Source organism: Ceraceosorus guamensis (genome assembly GCF_003144195.1).
Source record: "Ceraceosorus guamensis strain MCA 4658 unplaced genomic scaffold IE81scaffold_2, whole genome shotgun sequence".
Lineage (NCBI taxonomy): Eukaryota > Fungi > Basidiomycota > Exobasidiomycetes > Ceraceosorales > Ceraceosoraceae > Ceraceosorus > Ceraceosorus guamensis.
This window is the reverse complement of record NW_020289997.1, coordinates 45,280-72,165: the sequence shown is the minus strand read 5'-3', so window position 1 is coordinate 72,165 and position 26,886 is coordinate 45,280. Positions and strand designations below refer to the sequence as shown.

At 55.9% G+C, this 26,886-nt stretch overlaps 9 protein-coding genes across 9 annotated transcripts; 6 read left to right on the top strand and 3 right to left on the bottom strand.

The window, feature by feature from the left end:
• Positions 1-1,863: 1,863 nt before the first annotated feature.
• IE81DRAFT_344074 (hypothetical protein) lies at positions 1,864-6,062 on the top strand (the record flags this gene model as incomplete). Its single annotated transcript, XM_025515769.1, has 17 exons — positions 1,864-1,878; positions 1,949-2,032; positions 2,111-2,190; positions 2,262-2,306; positions 2,374-2,437; positions 2,502-2,668; positions 2,744-2,885; positions 2,975-3,026; positions 3,089-3,101; positions 3,166-3,211; positions 3,285-3,365; positions 3,432-4,661; positions 4,755-4,796; positions 4,867-4,928; positions 5,021-5,270; positions 5,348-5,563; positions 5,637-6,062. 17 exons carry the CDS (start codon positions 1,864-1,866, stop codon positions 6,060-6,062), a joined length of 3,015 nt encoding a protein of 1,004 aa, XP_025373166.1.
• A 360-nt stretch (positions 6,063-6,422) lies between these two features.
• IE81DRAFT_344073 (hypothetical protein) lies at positions 6,423-6,950 on the bottom strand (the record flags this gene model as incomplete). Its single annotated transcript, XM_025515768.1, has 4 exons — positions 6,423-6,469; positions 6,550-6,633; positions 6,738-6,795; positions 6,897-6,950. 4 exons carry the CDS (start codon positions 6,948-6,950, stop codon positions 6,423-6,425), a joined length of 243 nt encoding a protein of 80 aa, XP_025373165.1.
• Positions 6,951-7,480: 530 nt separating this feature from the next.
• IE81DRAFT_319371 (Profilin/allergen) lies at positions 7,481-8,974 on the top strand. The gene is made up of 6 exons (XM_025512706.1): positions 7,481-7,771; positions 7,949-8,046; positions 8,136-8,273; positions 8,669-8,681; positions 8,759-8,832; positions 8,922-8,974. The coding sequence occupies exons 1-6, from the start codon at positions 7,759-7,761 to the stop codon at positions 8,964-8,966; spliced, it is 381 nt and encodes a 126-aa protein (XP_025373164.1). The 5' UTR covers positions 7,481-7,758; the 3' UTR covers positions 8,967-8,974.
• Positions 8,975-9,894: 920 nt separating this feature from the next.
• On the top strand, positions 9,895-14,072 carry IE81DRAFT_79805 (hypothetical protein). The gene is made up of 6 exons (XM_025517652.1): positions 9,895-11,367; positions 11,449-11,611; positions 11,688-11,960; positions 12,033-13,522; positions 13,593-13,845; positions 13,927-14,072. Exons 1-6 carry the CDS (start codon positions 9,983-9,985, stop codon positions 14,011-14,013), a joined length of 3,651 nt encoding a protein of 1,216 aa, XP_025373163.1. The 5' UTR covers positions 9,895-9,982; the 3' UTR covers positions 14,014-14,072.
• Positions 14,073-14,877: 805 nt separating this feature from the next.
• Positions 14,878-16,245, top strand: IE81DRAFT_319368 (adenylate kinase). The gene is made up of 7 exons (XM_025512705.1): positions 14,878-15,075; positions 15,135-15,279; positions 15,347-15,411; positions 15,494-15,632; positions 15,708-15,741; positions 15,816-15,900; positions 15,992-16,245. The coding sequence occupies exons 1-7, from the start codon at positions 15,031-15,033 to the stop codon at positions 16,169-16,171; spliced, it is 693 nt and encodes a 230-aa protein (XP_025373162.1). The 5' UTR covers positions 14,878-15,030; the 3' UTR covers positions 16,172-16,245.
• Positions 16,246-16,542: 297 nt separating this feature from the next.
• IE81DRAFT_319366 (putative GGC1-protein of the mitochondrial carrier family) lies at positions 16,543-18,588 on the top strand. Its single transcript, XM_025512704.1, has 4 exons — positions 16,543-16,779; positions 16,931-17,175; positions 17,393-17,622; positions 17,844-18,588. Exons 2-4 carry the CDS (start codon positions 17,023-17,025, stop codon positions 18,358-18,360), a joined length of 900 nt encoding a protein of 299 aa, XP_025373161.1. The 5' UTR covers positions 16,543-16,779; positions 16,931-17,022; the 3' UTR covers positions 18,361-18,588.
• A 204-nt stretch (positions 18,589-18,792) lies between these two features.
• On the bottom strand, positions 18,793-20,448 carry IE81DRAFT_344068 (hypothetical protein; the record flags this gene model as incomplete). Its single annotated transcript, XM_025515767.1, has 1 exon — positions 18,793-20,448. The coding sequence occupies one exon, from the start codon at positions 20,446-20,448 to the stop codon at positions 18,793-18,795; it is 1,656 nt and encodes a 551-aa protein (XP_025373160.1).
• Positions 20,449-21,612: 1,164 nt separating this feature from the next.
• On the top strand, positions 21,613-24,463 carry IE81DRAFT_79677 (hypothetical protein). The gene is made up of 2 exons (XM_025517650.1): positions 21,613-21,834; positions 21,990-24,463. Exons 1-2 carry the CDS (start codon positions 21,808-21,810, stop codon positions 24,129-24,131), a joined length of 2,169 nt encoding a protein of 722 aa, XP_025373159.1. The 5' UTR covers positions 21,613-21,807; the 3' UTR covers positions 24,132-24,463.
• Positions 24,352-25,618, bottom strand: IE81DRAFT_79638 (hypothetical protein). Its single transcript, XM_025517649.1, has 2 exons — positions 24,934-25,618; positions 24,352-24,862 (listed from the first exon to the last, which is right to left on the bottom strand). Exons 1-2 carry the CDS (start codon positions 25,474-25,476, stop codon positions 24,572-24,574), a joined length of 834 nt encoding a protein of 277 aa, XP_025373158.1. The 5' UTR covers positions 25,477-25,618; the 3' UTR covers positions 24,352-24,571.
• Between the last annotated feature and the right edge of the window lie 1,268 nt (positions 25,619-26,886).

Below are 26,886 nucleotides of genomic sequence, written 5' to 3'. Positions count from 1 at the left end.
AGCGCCAGGGCAAGAATCGTGAATCCACCTTAATTCTCATCAGAATTTCTGGCAGGCCATGATGTATGCCTGATCCAAGTTACGATCACACTTTACATTTTTGATTCCTCAGTGATCTACACTTCATGCTTTAAGTCCTCAAGTTAATTGCTTCAACTCCATGCTTCGCCCATGCGTGATATCTTGGATGGACTACTTGCGCGGCTGTACAACTCGATCGTGCGGCCTCAGTGAGTCACACTTCAGCATACGCGGACACCACAGAGCTACACTCAGACTCATAACTCTGACTCCAGCAACTCGCGGCTGTATATACACCAATTTTTGAATCAGACTCTCGAGCAAGCATGATGCGCCTACAGCATATACATGCTGTAAATGCTGCCGGAATGGGAACCGCGTGCGCGGAGCCGCGCAGTCAAAGAATCTGGCCGCCATCGGTTTTGAGTCAAAGTCGAAGCCACCGAGCCATAAGTCCTGCCCCCTTCCCGGGCTTCCGCGTTCCGCAAAGCTCCCGGCAAGTGGCAACGGCTAGTCGGTCGCAATCAGTCTCACACGAGCTTGTCACTCGAGAGGACACCTTCCGTGACAATCTCGTGTGAGTCCAGATGAATGACCAAAGTCGTTATATGTATACAGCAGCATATACCATGTACGCACATCACCTCGGCACTCGATCTTGACTGCGTGGCTGACTGGTCGCGTGGATGACTCGCGGCGCCGGATGCTTGCGCACCGCACTTAAAGCAGCTCAGCCGACTTTCGGGACATTCTGATTGTTGAGTAAGTTCAGTCTGTGAGTCAAGAGTGACTCTCCGAAGACTCAAAGGCCACCTTGACCGATGCAGGTCCCTATACATATACAGCACATGTATAAGCTAGAGGTGCGGCGGTCCACCGCGGACATTCCTCGGCGGAGCAGCAGCAGCACTCGTGCACGCATGCCGCAGTATCAAGATCGAGCCGCCAGTCCGCGCTCATGCATGCAGTCGCAACCTCCAGCTCAATCATTCACCTGAAACTTCCGAGAGTCTCACTTCGATTCACCATCGATGAGTCATCGCTCAAACCCTGACTGCATCATATGAACGTTAACGTTGCACGCTTCATTGTTCATTGCTGCATGCCCGCGAAACAAGATGACTCTGTGATGGGTGGACAAAGCCACAGCCATATAGGTCATGGCGCAAACTTATAGGACGCCAGAGGGACATCCGCAGCGTTCAGTAGAGATCTTTGATCGGTGCGCGAGCGCCAGCTAGCCGTGGTCCAGCTCGCGAGCTGACATGCCCGCGCAAGCACAATCTTCAACAAGCAGCGGCACATCCAGTCGACGCCTAGCTGATGCGGACCGTATTGCGCCTCTACGCATATATATCATGGACCTATGACATGTAGCACGAGGTCACTTTGCCGAATCAGAACGCCATGCATAGCTCTGAGCAGCTTCATTCGAAGCACACAGATCGAAACGCAGGCTTTCTGCCGTGCGAGGTAAGATCGAATTGCGGGTGCGCCTCGGGCATGACACTCACGACTGCCTGCAGCTTATTCCCCACTCGAATGGAACGGGCGCCAACTCTCCGGCTTGGGACATCCTCATCAGGCACCTGCATCGTCAAGCATCGTCAATTCTGGGCTCTACTGATGGGCCTCGCCTCACATAACCATCGCGATCGTAAGGCGCTGCCTCGTCCCCTTTGCCGCATCCTTATATACGCTGTTCACCCTCTCAACCAGAAGCTCTCTCGTCTCTCCACAACCTTCCAGGGCCGCCCGCTATTCCTCCATTACCTGCGTTGTTGACCTCTCGATTCTCATCGTCGTCACCTCCGTTGTCCCAGCTCCGCGCTTCTTGGCACGATGGCTCAGCTGCAGGTGAGGCGCATTGGATGGCGTTGAAACTAGTTCAGCTGCTGACTTCCAAAATTCGCTTTTCGAATGTCAGCGGAGACGTCAATCCCAGCAACAGCTGCAGCAGCAGCAACAACACCAACGCTTAATCTCCACGAAGAAACAGTTGGCTGAGCAGGTGCGCGTACCCTTCATGGCAATGCCCGTCTTCGAGGGGCTCAACTTGGCTGACAATTGAGGTTGCCCGACTTCGCAGGCCACATTGACAGTTACACACAGCATACAGGCAGTAAAATCGCTGATGGAGACCTCGGTCGGCTGCTTTACGTACTTGAGGTTCGTCAAAAGCACCAATACAAAGCTCGGTGCAGCTTTGCTGATTCTCCAAACCTGTTGCAACTGTTCAGAGCGCTCTTTCCGGAAGAGAACTTTGAGGATGCTACAGTTCCAGGGTGCATGGAGCGCTCTGACGACTGAATGTACCAGAGTGCTGACTGACATCGTCGCAAAATCCTGTAGCGCCAATACCAAGCTTGACGACCAAGGCAGGCCTATAAAGACCTCGCGTGATGGGAGCATCAAGGTCAGCCAACTGCACACAAGGGTCCTGGAGATTGCGCTCACCTGCTCCTGTGGCTCGATGGCAGGTCAAAAAGCTGAAGCGAGGATGGTCAAAGGAAGCCGATCAGCTGCTCTCCTACTTGGAGGAGGGCGTGTGCGACGCCTTGCAGCGCAACTACCTCCAGTCCTTGGTATTTGCTGTCTCCATAGACAAGGCTCATCCGAACGAGGTCATTGAGGTGTACACTTTCAAGTGAGCGGGCAGCTGCCCGAGATGGAATGTGGAGAGCTTGCTCTGCTCAATGAAGTTCCTTTTGCTCTCCAACAGCTTCACGTATCGTGCGATCAAAGGCAGCAAAATCAAGTTACCTGTCCTTGAGATGGTGGACAAGCTAAGGGACATATCCATCTGGAACGCGGAGCCTATCGAGGCTCTGCCAACGATGCGCGATGTGCGCTCTTCCACTCAGGTGCGATATGAGTCAGGGGAGCAAGGGAGAATGCAGCGTACAAATGTGTGTGGTGAAGCTGACTCAGTGCACCTGCGTTCACCATCTAGTCGATCATCCGCTCCTTGATCACGTTGACACAGTCACTCATTGACTTGCCTAGTGAGTAGCAGAACGGCACTGGTAAGCAGAGTAGACCCTCACGCCTTCTCTGTATGCCCCAGGACATCGTTATCTGTAGGTGTTGTGGCGAGGATAGTAGAAGCCAAGGCGGAAGTTGAGCACCAGACATTGCTCTCAGTACTCTCAAGCTCTCTTACAACGACAATTGTCCGCCTGAATACGAGGTAGGTGCTCTTTTCTTCGCTACACGGCGTCTACGACCTTACAATTGCTCAAAAGCGCTTCCTTTGTCTCTAGCCTGAACACTTCAGAGCCGCGGATCCGAAGCGCGAGCATTTTGTGTACACAACTCAGGGGCTATCGGATAGAGCAGAGCAGGTAGGACGCGCTCGCTTGAGATTGTGTGCGCATGCATTGCTGACGTGAGTTCTTGTCCAAACACAGATGCAGGTCGGCTGCCTACAGACGGGATACCATGGCTTAAATCTCCACGTCGGCTCTATTGCACACCTCCTCCCATCCCCCGAAGAGGTCATGGAGAAGGGTCAAGGAAAGTCGCTAGCGGAGCAGAAACAGATAGAAGAACAATCACAACTACAGAGCGCTATGGCGCGTGTCGTGATCTGGGATGCCGAGGAGCAAGCCGTTCCTCAAGAGATGGAGATCAAGTCGGAAGATGAGGCAGAAGAAGAAAGTCCAGCTTTGATGACTCCTTCGAGACGCGCCAAGGCCATACAGAATCGTCAACGTCGCAAACGCTTGGGTCTCGGTCGACCCGAACGTGGTGCTCCTCTCGGACTTCGTGATGCGGAAGGCAAGATTGGCCCGGTTCCACCCTCGGCTTGGCAGGTGGCTCAGCGCCGTGCCGAAGCTCGCGAACGAGGTCAGACTTTGGATGACAGGGACGATCTTGATGACGTCACTCTCTTCGTAGCCAAAGCAATCCAGCGAGAGCTGCACGCAACGGACAATTCAATCAATCAAGCCTTGGAGCAGAATTGCAACAGTCCTGGTTACACCATGTCAATCCCAGCAACGCAGCTTCTAGACGCTTCGTTACGGTCCGCAGCGTCCGATCGTCATGGAAACCTGGTGCATAATAAAGAGAATCACATTTCTGGGGCGGCTGTTCAGAAGGCCCTACCGACGCCGTCCTTTGATATCAATGACTACCTCGCGTCGCCTGGACTCCAATCACCTTCGGTTTCAGCATCTCCCACGCCGATGCGGACTCACAGTGGCGCGCTTCAGTCCGGCCGGGCGGATGAACCTCCCGATCGTGCTCTTTCCAAGGATGCCGCATCTGACAATCCAGGTGCAAGCTTGCCAAGTCTCTCGCAGGCTGAGCCCTTGAAGGGCGCGGCCAGCGGGTCTGACCATCTGTCTCAGACCCAAACGCAAGCGACGCTTGTTCAGTCCCGACGAGTACCGACTCGTTCATCAACGCGTCTGCGAAGCATGTCAAGGGCGCCGCATACCAAGAGCCCTACTTTTGCTGCACCCGTCAAGCACACAGCTGCTGTCGAGACATCGGGGGTGGAGTCTGCATCAGCCAACGGACAGGATGAAGATCCGGCGCTACGATTGACCCAAGTCATGCTTCAGTCTCGTCACAAAAAAAGCAAAGGCGGCAACAAAAAGAAGCAACAAGGCCTGCAAAGTGACGGCGCCTTGGTGCGCTGTGATTGCAAGCTTTATGAGGTATGCGGAGATCGTCGATGTGAAGCCGGCTGTGCGCCCATCTCACGAGACGCTGCCCGCGCTCAGGATGATGGCTTGATGGTCCACTGTGATCAGTGCAAGAAATGGGTGAGGCTTGGCTGCACCTGAGAAGATGTCGTAGCACACTTCAGCACTTACTCTGCAAGTCTCTCGTTAGTTCCATGGAGCCTGCTATGGCTACCTCAGAGACGTCGATTTACCGGATAACTTCGTCTGCTAGTGAGTCATACAATGTACTGATTGCAGCTTGGCAGTCTCTGTTGCAGCGCTGAACCACTGTATTGTGCTTCAAGCCCATGCTCCATTGCAAGCGACCCCCTGCATACAGTTGAGCAGGACGCCCTGCGCGAGAGCGTGCTGGCAGAGCTGGGTTCCCTTGCGCTAGTCCGCCGCGCTTTATTCAAGCTGCACGAGAAAGGATGGGATGGGGTAGGAAATTTCGCAAAGCGTCTCGGGTGTGCTCCGGCGACAGCTGCCCTCGTGCGCGCGCAATGTCAGAACGAGGGATATCTGGAGGCGACTCCGAACGCAAAGCCCTTCAAGCGACTTACGCCGGCTGCGGTGAGCCTGAAGCTATCCTTGAAGATTGCGTTGCTTGAATACCACAGATACTCACTGCACCACCCACTTCGTCGCAGCTCGAAGTAGTCAAGACCGCGGACATTGTGCGCAAGAAAAACGCCAGGTATTTCACGCCAAGAGGCGGTGCCGAGGCGGAGACCTTGAGAAAATGGAAAGTTGCGTGTCCTACCGCGAAGATTTCCGGCTTTGACGATCTTCAGGGATCCGCGATCCAGAAAGACGCATCGCAGATCACAGAGGACATTGAGATGGCCGACGATTCGCAGTCTATCGTAAGTTTGTGTTGGCTTGCGCGCTCCCTCGCTGCCGTAGCTGATAGTGCGCATCGGTGCAACGACACCCAAGCCCGAACTTCGATCGCAAGTCGAGCAGACCTCTGATCAGGTCATGGCTGAGCATGATTCGATCCAGGCGTCGCCAGAAGTAGCAGGCGCACGCTTACCATCACCATTCTATCCATTGCAACGACCGATGGGAAGTTCGTCATCGTCAGCTAACGCATTCCCGCAAGCAACGTCTGGCGAGATTTCACCCGGTCCCACCAGCACGATCCCTTCGAGCACGGCCTTCCGCCCACTCTCTGAGCGCAGCCCCAACGAACGCATATCTACGCCTTCGCCACGTTCGCAAGTTGGCAAGAGAGTTGCACCAATCGATGATCACGAAATGAACGTCAGCACCCCCGGTATTTTCCCTCCACGCCCACTCAAAGTGCAGAAAGCGAGCTTGTCGATGCCCATCGAGCTCGATGACCGCGATTTTGATGTTTGACTTGCGCTACTCAACAAGAAGTATTTGGCGCCAAGGCGCCATCCAAGACCAGCCGTTCGAGCATGCATAGGACAGCCACAACACCTCGAGATACATTACTCGTCTCCTCTCCCTCGTCTAGCCATTTGCGTCTCTGGAAGAGAAGACGACCACTTCCTATCCTAGCATCTGGCTCCTCTTCACTTGAAACCTTCCCACGCGGGCACCTGATGTACTCTCGCCCCTCCCACCACAAAAGCCGCTGCGAACAAGCATCACACACGCTTCATGCAGCGGTGCAAATCTTGATGAATTGAAAGAGCTGAGGGCGTCTAAGGCGTGACTGTGCGGATGGCTTCGGAGCTTGTTGTACCCAGTGCTCTACTCATCGTCGTACTCCGTCACCTCTTCTCTTGCCCGTTGTGGGACTGTCAGATGCAAGAAGAATGGGGTAGGCACGATGAGCGATCGTCATCTCGTTTGCAGCGCTCGGCTGCGATGCACCCACCTGGGAAGCTGGAAGGAATGGGCTCGGCCGGAATGTAACCATAGCGTCTCCTCAAAGGGGGCACTGTAACAACCAAGACGGGACCTGCGCGAGCGTGTGCGGCAAGAGATGACGTCAGCTTCGAGACTTGACTTACTTGCAGCAGCACCTGCCCACAAAGCGTCGAGACAGTGTCGCATGAGACGCACCAACGCTCCCGATCAGAACACTAAAGAAGATCTCTGGCTTCTCGTGAGCTGCCCATTGCTGTGAACGAGATTGTGTGTGATTTGGGCATTGTGAGTCAAGACGATTCCTCGAGTCCTGGCGGCGCTGACACCAGGCAAGCTGCCTTTCTGCTAGCTCACCATGTACCTGTAGGTGGCTTGGAAAGGGCGAAAGATGGATCCGATTGCCGACATGATTGATTCAGCGCCTGCCGAACGATATGGCGCACCTGGTCCTGTATGCGTTCTTCGACTTTGGGCTCCTCGGTGGGTGTACTGAGGGCCTTTCGAGAGGCTCGGCAAGCTGATCCTCGAGAGTGCGAACCAATGAGGTCTAAATAGGGTCGATGGCTCTCCTCAATACGGCTTCGGATACAGGACAGTGAAAGCCTAAAATCAAGTGCGAATGGATGTGGAGATTTGGCTGACTAGCTAGCGTTGTTATATTCGAGACCACGCACGACTCACAGACTGTCGATTGACGATGGTATAGGCAGCATGCATCAGCCATCATGAGCTTCTTGGTGAGAAGCCTGGCGGGCCCACGTGGGGGATGGCGCGCCCCAATTCACGATTGAAATGGCGCACGCGTCCTGCTTGCCTTGCATCTCACCAGCATGCAGCAGCAATTTGAACCGTGAATCTACCGCTGCTGCAGCATGCGCGATGGATGGCGCAAGCCGCGCGACGCGGCCCAGCAGCTGGCTCGTGCTCGACCGAAACATCGAAGACACCCGCGGCGGTGTTGGTCTCCGCGACGCTTGCAATCGCGAATGCTGATGAGAATCACCAATGTCCGTCAGTCAGAGTCCAAGTCGTCAGTCTTCATCCACGATCATAGACCAGACTGCGCAAAAGCACTCCACCCTTTGGGTCTCATTCGCGCTTACCCTATCGACCAAAGGACCCTTTCAGCTTACATAGACTTCACGACATCGCACGGAAGCAGCTTCGTTGATCTCAAGAAAGGACACTAGCCAACCCATCGGCGCCTCATCGCATCATGTCTTGGCAAGGTGAGTGTTCGAGCGGAAGCATGGTCAAGCTCGACATTTGCAGGTAGCCAGTGCGGGACTCTCCGCTTGCTCTTCAGCCCTGGCGCTCCACGACGCTTGGATCGTGGCAGCTGCAGAAGGAGGATACAGACAGCGCGCAGCCGCTGACCCCTCACGCCACCCGCTTTCCCATCACAGGTTACGTCGATACCAATTTGGTTGGCACTGGCAACGTCACTGCAGCTGCTATCTTGGGTCTGAAAGGAGGGGTGTGGGCCTCTAGCGCCGGATTTACCGTGAGTCGGCCAGCTTAACCCCTCACAGCCATCCATTCCCTTGCTGCCACGTCTGACGCGTTTCGGTCATCGCCACCTCAAATATTCAGATCACGCCTCAGGAACAACAAGCTATCGTCAGTGGATTCGATGATCCCTCACCACTCCAGGCTGGCGGCATTCATGCGGGTGGCAAGAAATACTTTACCCTCAGCGCCAACCCTAGAAGCATTTATGGAAAGCAGGGCGTGAGTCAAGGTGTAGGAGCAACTCAAAGACCTCTTGGCCTGAAAGCTGCACCATCGCATCGCTTGGCTGCCCCGCGCTTCTAAGTGGCGGTGTAGAAATCTGCTTGGGCGGCCAGATTTTCTCCGTTTGAGGTTTCGGCCTGCCGCGATGATCTGTTCTCGCTGGTCGCTGGAGTAGGAATCGATAAGGCTGGACACGGAGAGGCTTGGCTTGCAGAGGCGTCGCAGCAGGCAGCGCTTTGGTTGTGGCGCAACGCACTGTAGTCGATGACAAGAACGCAAGTTTTCCAGGCTCGCACGCACGTACCTTGCTGGCGACCCTTGACCTGGTCGCGTCAGACCTGCTGACGAGAGCTGCTCCCCCTCCTCGTGCTTTACGCCTTGCTTCACAATAGGCCGGCGGCATAAGTGAGTCACAATTTCACCTCGCCTATGATCGCCTCTCAACAAGTTCTGACCCCGTCGCGCCGATTGCGCAACGATAGTTCTGGTGAAGACAGCGCAGGCAGTCTTGGTGGGTCAATACAACAGCCCCATCGTCCCGGGTCAAGCTACCAAGGTGAGTATGGTGTCACATCGGCGCTTTTCGTTCTCCTCTACAATCGATACCTGAGCCATCGCAGGCTGACAAGGAATGTGCTCGCTCAGGTCGTTGAGGGGTTGGCGGACTACCTGATTCAGTCTGGCTTCTGAGCGGCGCGCTTCTCTCGCTGCGCCGTGTGGCTCAGCATGTGACGTGTACGTTTGCCCAATGACACAAAGAATCGCTCTCTTGGAGTCTTGATTTGTTGATGTGCTCAACGACGAGAGCGGGTCTAGGTGTCTACAGTCTCTACGCAATGTATCAGGGATCACGAGCGGACTGGAGCGTGAGCATGGGAGGATGAGGAGAAGGGCCTGCGGATCGAAGCCAGAGCTAGTGCCACCCTTTGGGGCGGCAGCGGACACTGAAGAGGTCGACGCACATAGTCAGAGAGAAACCCTGAGCCGAGACGGACTGAACTGAGGTCTGACCCTGCTATGCTTCTCTGAGAAGCCTTTACAGATGACGTTTGACTCTCGACTACACACGTCGTGCGAGCTGACCAGCCAGTCGTGAGTGGTGAGTTTGGAGTTCACCATATATATGCGGCACATGATGGCTTGCACGTGACTGGCTTTTGGCGCGACGGGTGAACGGGCCATGAAATCTTGACTCGCACAACAGAATCGTGAATCGTGAATGAGCCCCGCCGCTATTCGTGATGCTCGGTTGTTTCCTGCTGCTGCATGGTGAATCGCGTTTGTGATTCTACTCATCAAAGGCTGTACATCCTGGATGGCTGCCTGCTGCGTGCAAGATCTAGGCAAGTCACAAACTCATCCAGGCTGTATGTTCCCGGCCACGCAAACCCATGGCTGTCACTTGCGCAGCCACTTGTCCCACGACTCCGGCACTACCATCACATCATTTACCCTCCAGGCTGCTACCGCATTGTGCAAATTCAACGTTACAAGCACGGGCGAGTGGTTCGGACAGCGTCCGCCTCCTGATACAAGTCACGAGTGAATGCTGAACAGTGCGCCATGCTGCAAGCACGTCAACACCTCAACATCATTGGCTGGAGAAGCAGCCTCCCTCTTTTCTGATTTGCGCCTGCCACTCGCGCGCTCTTTCAAATCGCTCGCATCAGCTGCGCCGCGACCAGCCGTCTTGGTGAAGCCTCGAGATGGATTCTTGGGCGCCTTTGGCACCAACCAAGCGCTTCTCGCTCCAAGCGCCAGGGATTGGTGGAGGCCGGGGCGTAGGCTCCTATGCTCGCGCTTCGGTCATTCTGTCCACCGGCAACGACGCGGATCATGGAGAGGCACTGCCGACCTCTCCTGCCACGGGTAAAGCGGGCGAGAAGAAGGAGCCGACCATCAATGGCTTGCCCGAGAGCCTGATTCGCACAATCCTCGGCTACGTGCCACTGAGGGATCTCGGAAGCTGCAAGCTGGCAGGAAGGAGGCTTGCGAGGGTCGTCACCGACGACAGGCTCTGGAAAGAGAGGTTGGACAGGCTGGATTGGGTTCAGGTGGACGGCGAGGAGGAGTCCGATCGAAAGTCTTTGTTCCAAGACGGTGACGCTGGAGGAGACGATCCATGGAGGAGGCGTGCAGTCGGTAGGAGGAGAGACAAGCCGATCGCGGCAAAAGCTAGCGCGAATGGTGCATTGTCACCCAGCAGCAAGAATGGGGACGCCTCCAAGTCTCCGCATCTCGCACAAGGTGGCCTGTCAGCTAGACACGACGTCGATGACGACTTTGGCGATTTCGCAAAGCCCTCTATTGATGGCTCACCAGCCAATGCTGACGACGAGGACGACGGCTTTGGCGATTTTGCCTCTGCGCCTCCTGCACGCGTACCCGGAGGCTCTTTAGCGGCCGGTCTTGCGAGCGTAGCTCTCGGAGGCGGCTCAAGCTCCAACAACAGCAATTCATCCGGCTTCTCGCCAATCTCGCCAGTGAAGCTGCAAAAGCCTGCTCAACCGACGTCGCTGTTCAGCTACTCTGCCGAGTCCGCCTTGCCTCTCTGCACAAAGTCGAGCGTGCATTTCAGAAGGCTGTGTGCCTTGGCAAAGAGGCTCAGACCTCAGCTGAACGGTCTCGCTGCTCAGATTGGAGGAGGCGGAGGCGTTGTGGGATGCAATCTAGGGGGCGACTTGGGCCTATCGCATAGTGCAGCTTTGCATGCCAATGCACTGAGGTGGCTGCTGCCTCCCGAGGAGGGAGGTGTGGGCGGATCAGGATCAGCCAAGGTCCCTGCTGCAGAGCTGCGCAAAGGAGTCATCTCCTCTGGCAGAAGTCTGGTCGATCACGCTTTCATGACCTTCGAAGGCACTCTGGACCGCCGTGCGGATGCCGTCAGGGCGGCCAGACATGGCGCAGATACGGCGCGCAGCGTTCGACGAGCAGAAGCGGATCTTGCAAACGCTGCTCATGCGGTTTGGGAAGTTGGCCTGGCACTCGAGGAGGACGCGAGAGCCAACGCTCTTGCAGAGAAGTACATGGGCCTGGTCATCAGTGAGGCGCAAAGAATTGGCAAAAAGCACGATTCGAGAAGAAACATCGTGTGAGTGTTGCATGACGCGCGTAACGTGGCGCTGCATATGCTGTTGTGAGCTGACGCTTCGTCCCTGCAAACGCCCGACAGCTCACGACCACCGGACGGCATCTCACTCGACTTCACGGCCATGGATGTCTTCATGGCCGAACTGTTAGAAGCAGTGGGGAAGGAAGCAGAGATCATTGCCAGGGTGTTTCCACCGACGCAGGATGCTGTCTTGAGGTACGCACGAGACGTGGCCGAGAGTGCTGTGAGTCTTTTGTAGGCAGCCTCCTGGTGCAATTTCAGACAAAGCTGATGGTTCCGGAGCGCACAACGATCCCCAGATCTCTGCGTACATCTTGCCCCTCCTGCAACGAGCAAAGCAGCACTCAGAGCATCTATTCCTGCGCTCTTGCGCTGCCGCTTTCTCGCAAGCCCTTCGGCTCGTCGACGTGCTGATGGCCATCACCGATAAAGACCCCCTGACCGTCACTAAGACCAGATGTGAGGATGTCGTCTACAAAATGTGGGAGAAGCACATGGACGAATACTTGGAAAAGGAAAGGACGTGGGTCTCGGAAGCGATGCTGCGGATAGCACGCAAGTGGCAAGAAGATGTGAGTGTAGACAGCTAGCTGTGGCTGTTTAGAAGCAATTCGCTCATCGTGCACCTTTCGGGCGTTGAAAAGGTCGAGAACGAAGCCACGCGCACGCGAGCGGATGCTGCGGCGTTCCTTGCATCCCAAAATCCAGCAGCAGTAAAGCGGTCTGTGCTCTCAGGCTTCAAGGACGTGCTACTGCTACCAGTCACTGTCGTTCCGCGTACAGCTCTATACGTCGGGAGCGCAGCTGTACGGACCGCAGGTACTGGTTTGTCAGCTATCAACCCCATGCGATGGCAAGGTGGCGCTACTGGCAGCGGAAATGGCGATACGCTGACCCCAAATCCATCACAAGATGGCGCATCAGGTAGAAAGCAGGCCGACCTTCCGATACCTCGAAGCCCAAGCGGCCTCAATGAGAAAGCCACGAACGAGGCAGCCAAAGGGTACATCGACTTTAGCCAAGCCGACGCTGAGGGCGGTAGCGCTGGTCCAGGCATGTACGGTGAGGATTCGGATGATGATGACGACGACCAAATCAACGAGAAAGGACCGAGCGGGTTCGGAGATAACCCTTTCGGCGAAACCGAGAGGGATGAATGGAGCGCAGAGGTAGAGGCTTGGGGCGCAGTTGCCAACGCACGACCAGCACAAGTGCCGGCGCCGATCACTGGCGCAACCCAGATCGTGGGCTCAGGGGCTTCCGTGACCCCATCGTCGCGACCAAGCTCGCTTGTTCCAACACTGACTTCTGGCGGGAGGACCACGCCTTCCTTGGGGATTTCTTCGTCCGCTACCTCTCGTGCGGGCACGCCTCAGCTCCGAGTGCCCAGCTCTCCAGCACTGCCGTCGACGGCTGCCGAGTCCTTATCTCGCCTTCAGCTCCTGCTCTCACTCGACGTAGCATTGCAGCTCATACACGTCAATCGAGACTGCATCAAGCGCATCGAGACGTTTGCCGAATACCCCGATACCTATGGCACGCGCGTCCACGAGGAGATCGAGAAGAACGCGGCCGCTGCGATGCACATCTTGGCCGAACAGCACATTGTGCCTGGCTTTCGGAAGGCTACCGAGCAGATCGAAAGCTGGGATCCAGCTCAGAGTGCACCCGCTTCTGGAGCCGGCGAGCTTGACGAGAAGAACAAGGAAGGCACGGCTGAGCACGTCATGCCGCTCGTGCACTTCTTTGAGCTCGTGCACGTAGGAGACACCATCCAGCAGATGGTCCAGGTCTACTTTGATCAAGAACTCGGTAGACACTTTGACCGCACTGATTTCCTAAACATTGTGGTTAGAGAGAAGAAACGCTTCGAAGCTGCGCTCGATGAAAGCGTGGCCAAGGGACTTAATGCCGGTTTGGATCTTCTGATGGGGCAGGCAGAGTACATCTTACAGACTCGACAGGACCCGCGCGACTTCAGCCCGCCGGCTGGCCAGGATCCCGATCTTGGCCCTACACAAGCTGCAAAAGACTGCATCAAGTGTCTGCGAGATCACTGTCGCATGCTGGTGGGCAGCACCGACAAGAATGTGCTCGAGGTGTTTTACTTGGAGGTTGGCATGCGCCTATACGCGTGAGTAATCAGCGCTGCTCTCTGCGCTCGTTCCTACTCATCATTTTGCTTATTCCGATGCCTGTTCCAGTGCTCTCACCAAGCACCTACGAAGGCAGATCATCAATCTCGACGGCGGCTTCAAAGTGATCGCTGACCTCAACGCTTACCACGCATTTGTTCTGACGCTGCGACAGCCGAGTGTGACGCAACACTTTGAGGCGCTAAAGATGCTGGGTAATATATATATCATCGACTCACCAAGAGAGTTGGCAACCATCGTTAGGGACGCGGCTCACTTCAGAGGGCTCATCAGCCCTGAGGACCTTTACGAACATCTCAAGGTGAGTGATTCGATTGCAACAGCTCGCTTGTAAGCGCTCTCTTACACAAGTCCAACATCTCGCGGCCATGCGGGTTGACAGTCTCGCTCGGATTTCAAGGCAATCGAGGCTCAGATTGACAAGGAAATGTACGGCTTCAAGATTCGCGAAGACTGTGTCGTCGCTTGAACTTGAAAGCGAAAGCGTTGCCGCGTCGCCCTCAAGAAAGCTAATTGGCTTAGGTCGCAGCTTCAATCAACTGCGACTGCATCGAGCCCCCCGCGCGCGCCAAAGTGGGCTCTGGACCTATGTGCGGAACGGCCATGTCAGAGCTCCAGCAATCGCGCTTCGTCGTGAAGCCACAGTGGCCACGATCTGGGAAAATCTGCTCTCCCTCTCGATCTGCAATTGCTTCGGCCGAGCGTTTTGACCACTTTTCGCCATCGCCACGGGTTGGACAATGCCTCGAGCTTCCATTTTGGTTGCGCGGTCAGCAACGGGGCTGCCTGTGGTTCGCCTTGCATTTAAATGCCACGCTAGCTCAAGGCGAGACGTTCCAAAGGAGTCGTACAGACAATGCTTCGAAGAGTCGTGACAACATGCGAGTGCAATGATACTATCACGTGACGATTGGTGTCGATCTGATTCATTCTTGGATTTGTGCGACTTTGATGAGTCTGCGCAAGTCCGCGCCTCGGTGGTGCAGGCCTCAAATTGCTCGCCATTACTCGGCTCGTTGTGCGCATAGGGCTGCATTCGAGTGTCCTCACCCGGCCCAATCATGTCATTGAGGTCAGCGAAAAGTCAAGAAATTTGATGCCAGTCAAAGTTCGAGCAGGAACGTCCCAAGTTTCACGTGCTAGCGCAGAGGCTGCGCCAAACACCTTCGTGATTGTGCGCGAGTCACGATCGAGGTGACGGCTTCCCCGCATTCCGTTTCTGCGCGGACGTGCGGACGTGTGGAGAGTGGTGCATGCATGCAGCACGGCTCGAGTTCGTTTCATGCGTGACTCGCAGTCGTGGGTGGATGGTCCCGACCTACTCCGGATGCCGTGTGATCTTTGATATCGACTACCAGCGTCAGAATGACGCGAGCACTCACTGTGGTCGCTCTCGCCTGATGGCGGTCATGAAGCTATAGCAGAGACGTGGTACAACCAAGAACAAGTCACAAAGCAAGAGACTTTGGTCTGCACACGCGTTACAATGGCTGGTCGAAGCCCACTTCGTGCCCTCATCATTGGTTCGCCTGTGCGTATGGAACGTAGCATCCCCAAGGTGACTCGCTGACACGTCTCATTCTGCATCAGGGCTCGGGAAAAGGCACGCTGTCCGGAAGGCTGGTCGAACATGCGCCAGCTTTGAAGACTTTCAGCGCTGGGGACAGCTTGAGATCGCACATCAGACGAAAGACGGAGGTGGGCCGACAGGCCGAGAACGTCATCAAGGATGGAGGTCAGTCTTGCTGCTTTGGTGCACGAGCGCATACATTCCGCTGAAGTGTCGACGTGTTCGATGTCAGGGCTCATGCCCGATCAGACCATGATGGATGTCATCTGGTCCGATCTCAAGGCTGCGCGCAATGGGGTGAGCCGAAGCTTGGCACTGGCTTGCAAAGTATTGGCGATGCGCCGGATTTTGACACTGCAAGCCGCTCTTCTGTGCACAGCCGTGGATGCTAGATGGATATCCGAGAACCATCGGTCAAGCCAAGCTGCTGGACTCAACATTGGAACAGGAAGGTGACCCACTGGACCTCGTCATCAACCTAGACGTGCCACCAGATGTGGTGCTTGCCCGCATTCTAGGTGCGCGGACGAGGATGCCTCATTGCGCGCCGACTGAGACCCACTGAGACGCCATGACGCCATTTCGTTGAGCAGATCGATGGGTGCATCCCGCTTCTGGACGTGTATAGTGCGTATGCCGAATCTGCGACCAGTGGCGATCATGGGCGAGGAGACACGCTGATCAATGTGCTGCACTCTTAGCAACACGAATTTCAACAAGCCCTTGAAAGAGGGCTTGGACGATATCACTGGCGAGCCGTTAGAGCAGCGACCGGACGACAATGTGGTGAGGACGCAGCATGAACGTGATCGTCGCCTAGCGTGTCCCCGCCCCCGCCCCGCTCACCCTGCAGCGCCATCACCAATCTTCTGCGCAGGATGCATTCGCAACGAGACTCGCAACGCATCATCGTGAGGTCGCACCTATACTGGACTACTACAGAAGCCCTACAATGTCCTTGTCCAGACCGCCTCTCTTTGCCAATCTGAAGGGGAATACCAGCGCAGAGATCTGGCCTCAGCTTTGGGAAGTTGTCAAGAAGTTTCGTTTGGAGTAGGCACATCGTTGAGAGGATCACTTTGTGATCAAGGAAAACTGACTTTCATCAATCAGTTTGAAACGCTTTTCAAGACTGAAAGAACTAGGCTCCGAGCCTGTATGCTTGAGGACATCGTGAGCGAGATGTCATGGCCTTTGACGATGCCTGCCTACGCGCATTGTATACCGATTTCGATCGAGGAATGAGCGCGGTTGCCAGCATCCGACGGTGTTAGTGATCACGTGACTGCATCTCGCCGCCGCTGCGAAAAGTGAAGCAAATTCGGCAGATCGCGGCTGCAATTTGAATCTTGAATCAAGAAATGGACGCACTCAACGCACTTGACCTGTATTTTGAATCGGACTCAAATTCAAATCACGATTTTTGGTCCTAATTTTTGCATCAGCTCGATCGGCTTGCATCAACGCACGGCTCTTGTTATTCTCATCAGTTGCGGGTCGACGAGCCTCGACAGATCTTCCCGGCGCCTGAGCTGGCCGACGCTTCTCCGTCCAACTGGTCAACGTGAAACGCTGTTGTGTTGCGAGCTCATCCGACAGCACGCTCACAGCCGCAATCGCATTTCTCCTACAAGCGCTCTTGGGTATAGCACTGGTGGCCGTTTGGTGAGTGTCAGGATCCAAGGGGTGCGCAGGTGTTGAAAATCTGCAATCTGATACACAACAGTAGTACGCTAAGCCAGACACGGAGCTTTCCAAGCGCAGCAGCTCACTCTAGTCTCTGACTTCTCTCATCCGTCGCTATTCCCTCTCAAAGCTGCCAATCAGAGCGCCAAGCGACGCATCATTTCCTCTGCGCGATTACATTCCCCCCAATCCTCTCATCAGTCTCTCGACTCGCTGGACAAGATGGCACCCGGACTGGCGGTGGGCGAAAAGAAGCACTCTGGAACGGCCAGAGTGCTCGGTTCCGGCACCTCGGGAATCGCAGAGCTGCTCATCTTTCACCCGGTAGACACCGTGGCCAAGCGGCTGATGTCCAACAAGCAAGCCGGCCTACAGGTGAGCCACTTTAGATCCTCATGCGAGGCCGAGCGTAGAGCATGCCGGCGGGCAGGGAGGCTATTCGTACGTGCTTGGCTCAGCACATCGGATGCTTGCCGCTCGACTCGCTGGCATTACGTCTGCGCCGCGCTTGCAGACTGCTTGGCATGGTCATCCAGCCCGGCCTGGAATGTTTGCGCATCGCTGACGGCCATCGCTCTGTCCTCCTTTGCAGGTCTCGCAAATCGTCTTCAAGGACAAAGCAAGCGCGCCCATCGGCACAAAGTTCATCTCCCTCTTTCCAGGTCTGGGATACGCTGCGGGATATAAGGTGTTGCAGAGGGTGTACAAGTTTGGCGGACAACCGTTCGTGAACGATTACCTGGTCAGCAACCACAAGGCTGCCTTCACTAACACCTTTGGTGAGAAGAATGGCAAGAGCATCATGCAGGCCACAGCCGGAAGGTGAGCAGTCTATTGTCGTTGCGGAGGAGGGGAAAGGAGGAGAAGGATGACGCGGGTGTCAGGCCAAGTCAGACCTGTGCACGGGCTGGGACCCTGTCAAAGTCTGACGAGCGAGGGTGAGGCAGAGTATGGCGCCGCACGCACCCACCACGCATCTTCCAAGGCTGCAGAGATTGGTTCTGCGCAGAAGCTGATGTCTCCTCTTCCTCTGCCCGTCTCAGCATCATCGGTGTTGGTGAAGTTGTGCTGTTGCCCTTGGACGTGCTAAAGATCAAGAGGCAGACGAACCCAGAAGCTTTCCGATCTCGAGGCTTTTTGCGCATCGTGGCAGACGAAGGGACAGGCCTGTACCGGGGTGCAGGAACCACTGCCATGCGGAATGCGCCCGGTTCCTTTGCCTTGTTTGGTGGGTCTGCATTTGCTCATCAAGCACTAGGATCGACGCCAGGCTCCAAAGAGACTACATGGACCCAAAACTTTATCGCCTCCATCGCTGGATCAGTCTCTTCCATCACTGTCGCTGCTCCCCTCGACGTCGTCAAGACGCGCATTCAGCAGGCCAACTTTGAGAGACCAGTCGGTGGTCTTACGGTCATCAAGGATCTGCTGAAGAATGAGGGTCCTAGCGCGCTCTTCAAAGGTCTCGTGCCCAAGATTCTCGTTGTAGGACCCAAGCTCATCTTTTCCTTCACGCTGGCTCAAAGCTTGATCCCCATGTACGCCAAGCTCATCGACTAGGCTCGCACGAAATGATCAATTTTCTCATACACCCGCAGCTTGACACCTTCGAGCTGGCGCGTCTCCGCTCGGCATCCACCTCTCTTTTCTATGTATCAGCGTACCATCACCGCTCTCTCTACTAGGCATCGCAAACACCTTTGCTCAAGGCTTGCGATGCGTCATTGGGGTCTACGGAGCTAAATCTCGATCGAGAATCGGTCATATTTGTATTAAAGTGGAGCGAGGTATGCTAGCTTCTTGCAGCAGCTCAATGATGATTCAGCAAGAGAAGAGAGCAATCCAGATCAAAGGTGCAATGCTAAGGTCAAGGTCCGTGGAGTTGATGTTGCAATGCGTGAGCAGCGTGACTTGATTGGAGGGATCTTTTGAGTCCGGTTCGGAAGAGGGAGGCGAGAAGCAGCGGTCGCGGGCGAAAGACAAAAGGGAGGCTCAGATGGGCCCTGTCTGATTGAACAGCAAGCCCTTCTCTTCATCGAATGGGTCATGAAGAGTCTCTTCGTCTGCGACTGCAGAGGGGGATGATATTTTGCCATTTCGATTCCAAGGATACCGTCTTTCGGCTCCTTGGCGATGATCGTGCTGCTGGTGATGATGGTGACGATTCCTCCAATCTGCGCTCGCGTGTCCACTGCCCGGCCGATCAGCGTCGTCCTCCTTGCCAGAACTTTGCTTGTCGCGCTCGTAGTGCCGATCGTGGCGATGACCCGCGACGGCTCCAGTCGCTAGACTGATCAAAGTCAGCGCAAAGCACAGACCCAAAGCGATGAACAGCGCAGGGGCGCCGTGCGGCTCGGTGGTGTGTTTGAGCTGGTTGACGCTGAATATGGCTAGCGAGATGAGCTCACACAATCCGCCCAAGGGTATGATCAAGCCGCAAGCGTATGTCAAGCGATCCAAGATGCAGAGACTCCGGCTGCTCAGTGGTGTGCGTACTTTTTCGACCGCGCTGCGAGACGCTTTGGAGGGAAAAGGATCGTCGGAGGCGTAAGTGGAGGCGAATCGAGGAAGACCTAATGGGCCTAGCGCTAGACCTCCATCAGTCCCTGCGCCGAAGTTGATGCGACTCGAAGCCTCGGGACTTTGCAGAGTGATGGAGCAGATGATGGTCACCACGGCCAAGAGGGCGCCCCACACATCAAGAACAATGGCGGCGTAGACCAAACTGGTAACGGTATTGTCCAGCGCTTTGGACTGCCTATAGTAGCCGAGCAAAGTGGTCTGAGTACCGGCGAGCAGCGTTGCTAATGTTGCCCAGGAGCTCAAAATCTGCTTGGCTTGAGGTAAGCTCCAATCGGTGTGCGTCAAACTTGGAAGGATACCCTGGTCGAGTATGGATGTCCACGTCCAAGCGCCACTTGGCTGCTGCTTCCATGTTCCCGCTCTCTGGTCGAAGCCTTCGCCTGAGATTGGAAAGTCCGGCGGAAATCTTCGAAAAGAGCCGTCATTTCCGCTGTAGCCTGGGGGTGGCAAGTAGTATCCCGGTGTGGAGGATGACGAGCCTTGCGTATAGCTTCGCTCTACCCCTGAACGCGGTTGCGAAGGTCGGTTCACGCGCGCTTGGGGCACAGAAGGACAGTCGCGGACGCACTGATCAGCAGTCCTCGCCTCGTTCGACTCGCCTCGAGGGCGGCTGTGGTCTGGAGCGATGCTCCTCGTTCTACCTGGCTGGCCGTATGTCACGTCGTAAGCAGGTCCGTCCAGCGGTCGAGGACCACTCAGCTGCCTGACTGCAACACTTTTCCCCGTCAGATCGACTGGCGATGTGCCGCATCGAGCGGCGGAAGTCGATGGTATCCTCGTTTCGCCATCCGCTTCGGCGCTGACTTTGCGTGCTAGCAAGGAAGGCGAAGCAGCAGGCCTCTGAATGGCAGGTTCGCTGCTCCTCCGTCCTCCACCGTTCGGCAATGGAGCTGCTAGCCTCCGAGCGGCGGAATTTTGCTGCTGCTGCTGCTCGAAATCTCCAACTCGACTGGCCACACTGCCTACACCGGTGCTCGCAGATGACGCTCCAACACCCAGCAGCGGATGATGAGGCGTGAAAGGCGGATGTTGGCCAGAAACGCGACGCTTGGGGTCTGGCGCCATTGTCTAGCGCTTACAGCGTCGGTCTCGCCAAAGTGGTTGACACAATTCTGGGATGATGGTGAAGGGACGCGACAGCAGCGAAGCCAAGACGGCGGCGAGGTGCTCGAGGTTGCGCGCCTGTGGTATCGGCGATGGATGCGCGAATGTATGCTGAGCTTTGAGATGTTTGAATATGTAAAAGTTGCGGGGCGTAAAGACGTGGCGATAGTCGTAAGAGTTCGTGAAGAGCGTTATGGAAGCTTCAGCTTTTAGAGCTTCATGAAGGAAATGCGGGTACGAGATGGAATGAGGGAGGTACCGAGATGAAGTGCAAGTGCGGGCGTGCTGCCAAGCAAGCTGTGTCCAGCGCTATCGCCGCTCGGAGCGATCCAAGATGGGCAGCCGGCGCTTGCGTGAGCGCCAGTGGAACACGAACGTCAAGCCCAGCCAGTCGCTTGATTCCCTTTGGTAGCAAGCGCAGGTTGCAAGGTCAGGTCTTTGACGAGGGATGAGGTGGTGACCAAGGTGCGCTTGAAGCAGCTCAAAAGAAGTTCAGGGGGAGAGTACTGCCAATGCTGGGGCACAGGGCACGCTAGCCGTGATCCGCGTGTGTGCAGGGGTAGCGTGTAGCGCCCAGTCAACACTCAAGAGTCACGTGCATCACGAGTACATCTCGATCATCACTCGATCAAGACTACAAGACTCTCTGACTGTTGTTTGTGTACAGCCGTGAGACTTGGGTCAGATTAATTTGCAAGGTCAGGCGGGCAGAAGTGGGCTGCTGGTCGCAGCAGACTCATTTCACGAAAGCGGACCTTGGAGACCTACAGCGCTCACGAGGAGTACGCAGAGCATGCATGAGTCTTCAACACTCACGACTTGATCATCACACGCCGAAGAAGAGCGGTTCGACAGCGTCACACGGGCCATCATTGCTTGGCGGGGAAAGCGGTTGCTTGGGGATGGCGCGCGCGTTCAGGGGCTTGCGTCTGCGGATATGGCGCCCGCTCGAAGCCGCCTATCAGCTGCTGCTCGAACAATCGTGAACATATGGAGGAAGCTTGAATCTTGACAGGCGCGTGATGGTATCACGTGCAACGTGCGTCGTCGATCATAACCGTGAATCTGAATTTGAAGCACAATCGTGAATCGTGAATCAGAATCTTGAATGTGGATCACGAATGTGGTGCGCGCGACGCGGGCCAGTCGTGAGTCTGATATGGTTGTAACGGCTAATTAGCGTGCCAACATAAGGGTCAGGCTCCGTCACTGCGCCTCTTCCCATCTCCACATGCAACATCACATCTCCCGGCTTCGGGTGTATGAATAGTGGATTCATTGGACTGTGGAGCCAAGCGCTGTGTGCTCACACACTTCAACATGGCTCAACCCCAAGCCAAGAGGAAGGTGAGTTCAAGACGGCACCGATCCTGGTCGCAAGAGGTGGAGGGAGTACGACGATCGAGCAAAGGCGGCTGCGGCGGCGGCAAAGGTCGCTGAAGTGTCAAAGAGAGTGAGGCCGAGCCAGCTCACTCCTCGCTTGCTTCCCATTGGCATGGCAGGTGATGGGTAGGATAGACCTGAGTCATGAAACTTCGTCACCATCATCTTCGCACGCCAGCAGCCTGCCATCATCCAGGCCTACATCCTCCTACGGAGCTCCTCGCGCTGCCATCTCCCACGGCATCGCATCTCCACCCACGGCATCCACTGCTTCCTCACCAAGCGCCACCGTTCGCAAGACTCCCACCGGAAATGTGAGGGCTCGTGTGGATATGAGCACCTTGCTCGGTCCCGGCGCAATTGCCATGTCACCTCCTGCGCCCAGCGTCGAATCGCAGCCCACATTGAGACGTCTGGGCTCGGCGGCATCTTCTACCATCAGCGCTGGCCCCTCTTCTCGAAGCGCTCCTATTGCATCGCCACATCCACCCCTTGCTTCGACGAGTCGAGCAGCACTCAGTTCTCCTGGTGTTGCGGCCGCACCTCCAGTAGTCCGCGCCTCTATGCAGATTGTCATGCCATCGACTGCGTCTGGCGAACAGAGTCCGTCATACATCACGCAGCGAAAAGATCGGCGCAGGGCAGGTAATCGCAGCTTTGATGCGTCCTCCTCTTCTCCCATCGCCAGCGCAACCCCGCTGCCAAATACCGTCATCACGCCAACCCAATATCCCGCCGCAAGGCAACCTCAAGACGATAGACCAACGCTGCGCACCCACACCAGAGCCGCCACCGCCCTAGCTTCGCCGGCCAAGTCCAGCACGAGCAGCGTTTCGTCTCGCATAGGAGCTGATGGTAGGCCGAAACCGATTGCACGCAGTCGCACCCCTTCGCCAGGACCAGATCAGCGTTTGCAAGCTGGCCCGCTAGCTGCTCCCGAGGCGAGGCTCGGAACTGCACCGGACACCTTAGGGCGAAGGAGCTCAGCGACACTTGCTCCTCCATACACCTCTCCGGCTTCCTCGCCTGGCGTGTCCCAGTACGCTGGCCAGTCTCGCAGCTTTGACTTTCCTGCCGAGCCTACCAGCGCAAACTCTTCCAGCGGATCTTCTGCGATGCCATATTCGCCGCTGAGGAGCCCGACTGGGCTTCCCGGGCCCAATCCTCCCTTTGCCAGCTACCGACCTGAGCTGCATATACGTGGTTTGAGCAACAATGCTGCTACACAGCCCTTAAGATTAGAAGAGTCTCGCGAAGCGTGGAGCGCGAATCAACACTCCAACGGGAGCGCGCTGTCCGCGAACACGTTCGAGCCTGCCGCGTCAAGCGCTTCAGGCTCCGCTGGCTTCTCAGCGCGCTTTGCTCACATGGCGACCAAAGACTCTACGAATGGAACACCTTTTGCCAGTCTGATCGAGACGGGGCTACTGTCACCAGCCACGGAGCAACCGCTTGGTCTCACGCCAGCTCAGGCATACGAAGCGGCGGAAGCTAGGGTGCGAAGGAGGTTAGAAGATTTGGAGATTACAAATAAGAGCTTGTTGAGCATCAACGAGGGGCTAGAAAAGACGCGATTGAAGCAGGCAAAGGAAATCAGGGACTATAAGAGACGTTTGAGGGGAGAGGGAAGATACAGCGTCTTACCAGGAGCCATGGATGGGCTTGAAGGGGCAGACGCTGCTGGACTAGACTTTGCGCCGACAGCACTGTCAGACGAGGATGAGGAGGATGAGGGCGAGGATGCGCTGCGTAGAGATGAAGCCGAGCTGGATGCCACGTTTTCTCGATGCAATGGCGTCCTTGCGCAGATGCTCGCTCGAGGTCGAGCTGCTCTGACTGAGATCAAGGTGGAACACGAATCGCTGAGCGGAGGTGGACGCGTTCTGCACCCGATAGAGATGGCAGAGATGGAGCAGCTTAGGCGCAAGAGGCACGCGGAAGCGGTCGAGGAAACTCCAGACCGCAGCCGCGCGAGCGATGTGGGTCACAGTCCAGCTTTGGATGCCCAGGATCATTATACAGGCAGAGATGGGACAGATACGAGTCTGCTGACGGCGTCTGATCAGAGCCTGTTGACGGGTAATAGCTCACCATCCGAAGCTGCAACGGCTATCCCAAGTCACAACGCCGAGCATCAGGACACGCCGGTGCTGGATTCTGCCGACTCTTCGTTTGTGTCATCGGATGGAGAAGAAGGCACGTCTGATAGCGCAGAAGGCGCGCCTGAATTCGTACTGGATCCTGACGCATCCATCGATTAGACGACCTGAGACTCGCCAGTGTGCCAGCGGTCCGGCACATGGACACTCTCCCCTGGGCGATCATGCACTCCACAGGTCTGCCTTCGATCACTTCTGTTGTCTTCTTCCGATTTCACACCGAGACTTAATCGGCCGCCTCACCCAACGCAGCTGATCTTTTTCGGCGCGTATACCCCTGGCTGCCTAACATCTTGTCGCACTTCTCGCCCTTTACGCTCAGGCACATCTGTATTCTTGCCATTCCATCGCATACATGTACCCCTACTTCCATTCTAGTACAGTTCTATCGTGCTGTCAAACATTTGCAATGTTTGCAAGGTTCGTGAGGGTAAGAAAGACAGCCGACAGTCAGGTGGGTGACTTGAGTGCGTGAGTCAGACCAGGACCAATTCAAGAGAGGAGACAGGAAACCAACGAGGAAAGGTGACCTTCTGGGTCCCTCAGCCGCAGCAGGCTCCGCTGTGCTGACCATACGTATCGTGACCCTGACCTCTACTCTGCGTCGTCTTCTCGCCGGCATCGTGCTGCAGAGTGGCGGGAGCCACGGCGTTGGAACCAAGGCCTGTTGCTCCTGCTCCCCCGCCGGTCGTGAGCAGATAGGGATCTTCTTGCTCTTCAAGCTCGAAGCAGAGAGTGTCCCACGTGCTGAAAAAGTGACCCACTAGGCCTCCTAGAACGATGGAAATGAGAATGTAGCCGTTGAAGGACATTGCGATGAGCATGACGATGTACTGCCGTTGGGAAGGGTGGTTCATCGTCAGCCAAAGATTGGGAAGCTGGGCCCACAAGGTAGAAGACTCACTGCACCGGTGAATTGTACCGCATACACTAAGCTGCGAATGAATTGTTGCAGCACCGTTGGTCTCAAGCAGGAAGGACAATTGGACCTCAAAGCTCGTTCGCCTGCAGACCCCTTTGGCAAGCCAAAAAAGGCCCTTTCGAGCTTGGCAAGGTATGCAGCCCCCGCTGGAGGCTTTTCATGGTGGAGACGGTCGCGCGCTGCTCCTGCTACCGCCGCATTACCGCTGTGCGTCAAGACGATGGGTGCTCCTCCCTCTTCTTCCAGCGCCAATGCATCCTTTTGCATCGGACTTGCTTCCGCACTGCTCTGAGCTCCTGAAGGTGCACCGTGATGCCCACCGCTTTGCGTCTCTGCAACGTCATCAGCGCAGCAAGAAGCGACGGGCTGATCGTGGCGAGCAGCTGGGACAGTCGCTGCGTTGAAGCTGCGTGCTCCAAGACGCTCCTGCTGCAAAGTTCTGCGTCGAGCCATGGCGGTCCGAATGATGTACCTGTCCCACTCTCTTCCCCATCTTCGCACAGACTCGATCAGCACCACAATCATGAACACGCCGATGCATGTGCCCGCAAATTGAGCCTCTGTAGATATCCTGTGATGCCGAACAAGAAGGGGGTGGGAAGGGAGGTCGGAGCGTCAGAGCGCGCTGCAACGTGTCACCTTGCGCGAAGGCGCGGACCAGTGGTGGTGGCGCATAGCACTGACCTCCAAGATGATGTCAAGAAACACGCTCCCACTGTCTGCCAATTACCTCTGTTGTGATGGGCGCGAAGGTAGGCCAGGGTGAGAAGGGACCGCTTTGGTGACGTGTGCAAAAGCACAGGACCAACTCACAGCATGCTCATGCTGCACTCTCCCATATCCATGCCTGTCATTGTGTCACCGCTGTGGCTGTGACCCATGGACATGCTGGATGTTGCCGAGGGCATAGCAGAGCTCATCATGCTCGACATGCCGGCCATGGCCGAGCTGCTGCTCGAAGCCATCGTGGGCATGTCCATGCTCATGCTCATCTTGAAGGGGACGAAGCAGGTGTCTGACGCTGTGGCACGTTGGCAAATGGGGCACCGTGATTACTAGTGAGATGGACAGAAGTGAGATCTACGTGTCCCTGGTAAGCGGGACTGGTGTCGGAAAATAGCGAGCGAGAACATGGGAAGGTGAGGTGACGACGCAGAGAGCCAGACGCAACATCGAGGACGACAGATCAGCGCCGCCGGCTCGAGCGGCAAATTTGACTTCATGTTTCATCGATCACATCAATGCACGCCCTCTGCATCCGACGCTACTTGTCTACATGCATCCAAACTTGCGAGAGGTCTGCTGGCCATCAAGGTCACGAGTGAATGGAGCCTTTTTTGGGGACCGGTGGACATGGCCGAGCTGTCGGAGCGTTTCGCGCTCGAGGCACCAGAGGTTGAGCGCTTTGAATGTCGTCTGCCCTGCACCACCCCTGCCATGTTTGAGCCAGGGGCCCGACCATCAGCTTTTCCTGCTGCTGAAAGCCAAGCACGCTTCCAATTGACCATCGACTTCCTCGGGTGAAATAGAAGAACCACGAAAGAACCACCTCACCTCTCCCGAAAGAGAGAGAGAGAGAGGCAGCAGCATCCACCCCTGTTTGATCAGATTGCACTCGTGTCCTCCCTTGTGCAAAGAGCAGTCTTGAGTTACGAATACAAAAAAGACTTATGATGCTCGCTATCATTGCGAAGCCTTAATGCAGCGCAAAATGCGCTAAACGATCATCAGCCCAAATAGCCTCATTACCGCTCCAAAACGCTCCGACGCGGCTGCTCGCAGCTGCACACGTGCCAGCGTACAGCATCAGCTGGGATCTCGGCGCGTTTCTGGTTGAAGCTTGCCGAGTCGAGGAAAGGTTTATAGGCCTCAGGGTACGAATGCTCAAGCATTCGTGTAGTTGAGCACACAAATTTGCCATCATTTTCACGATCA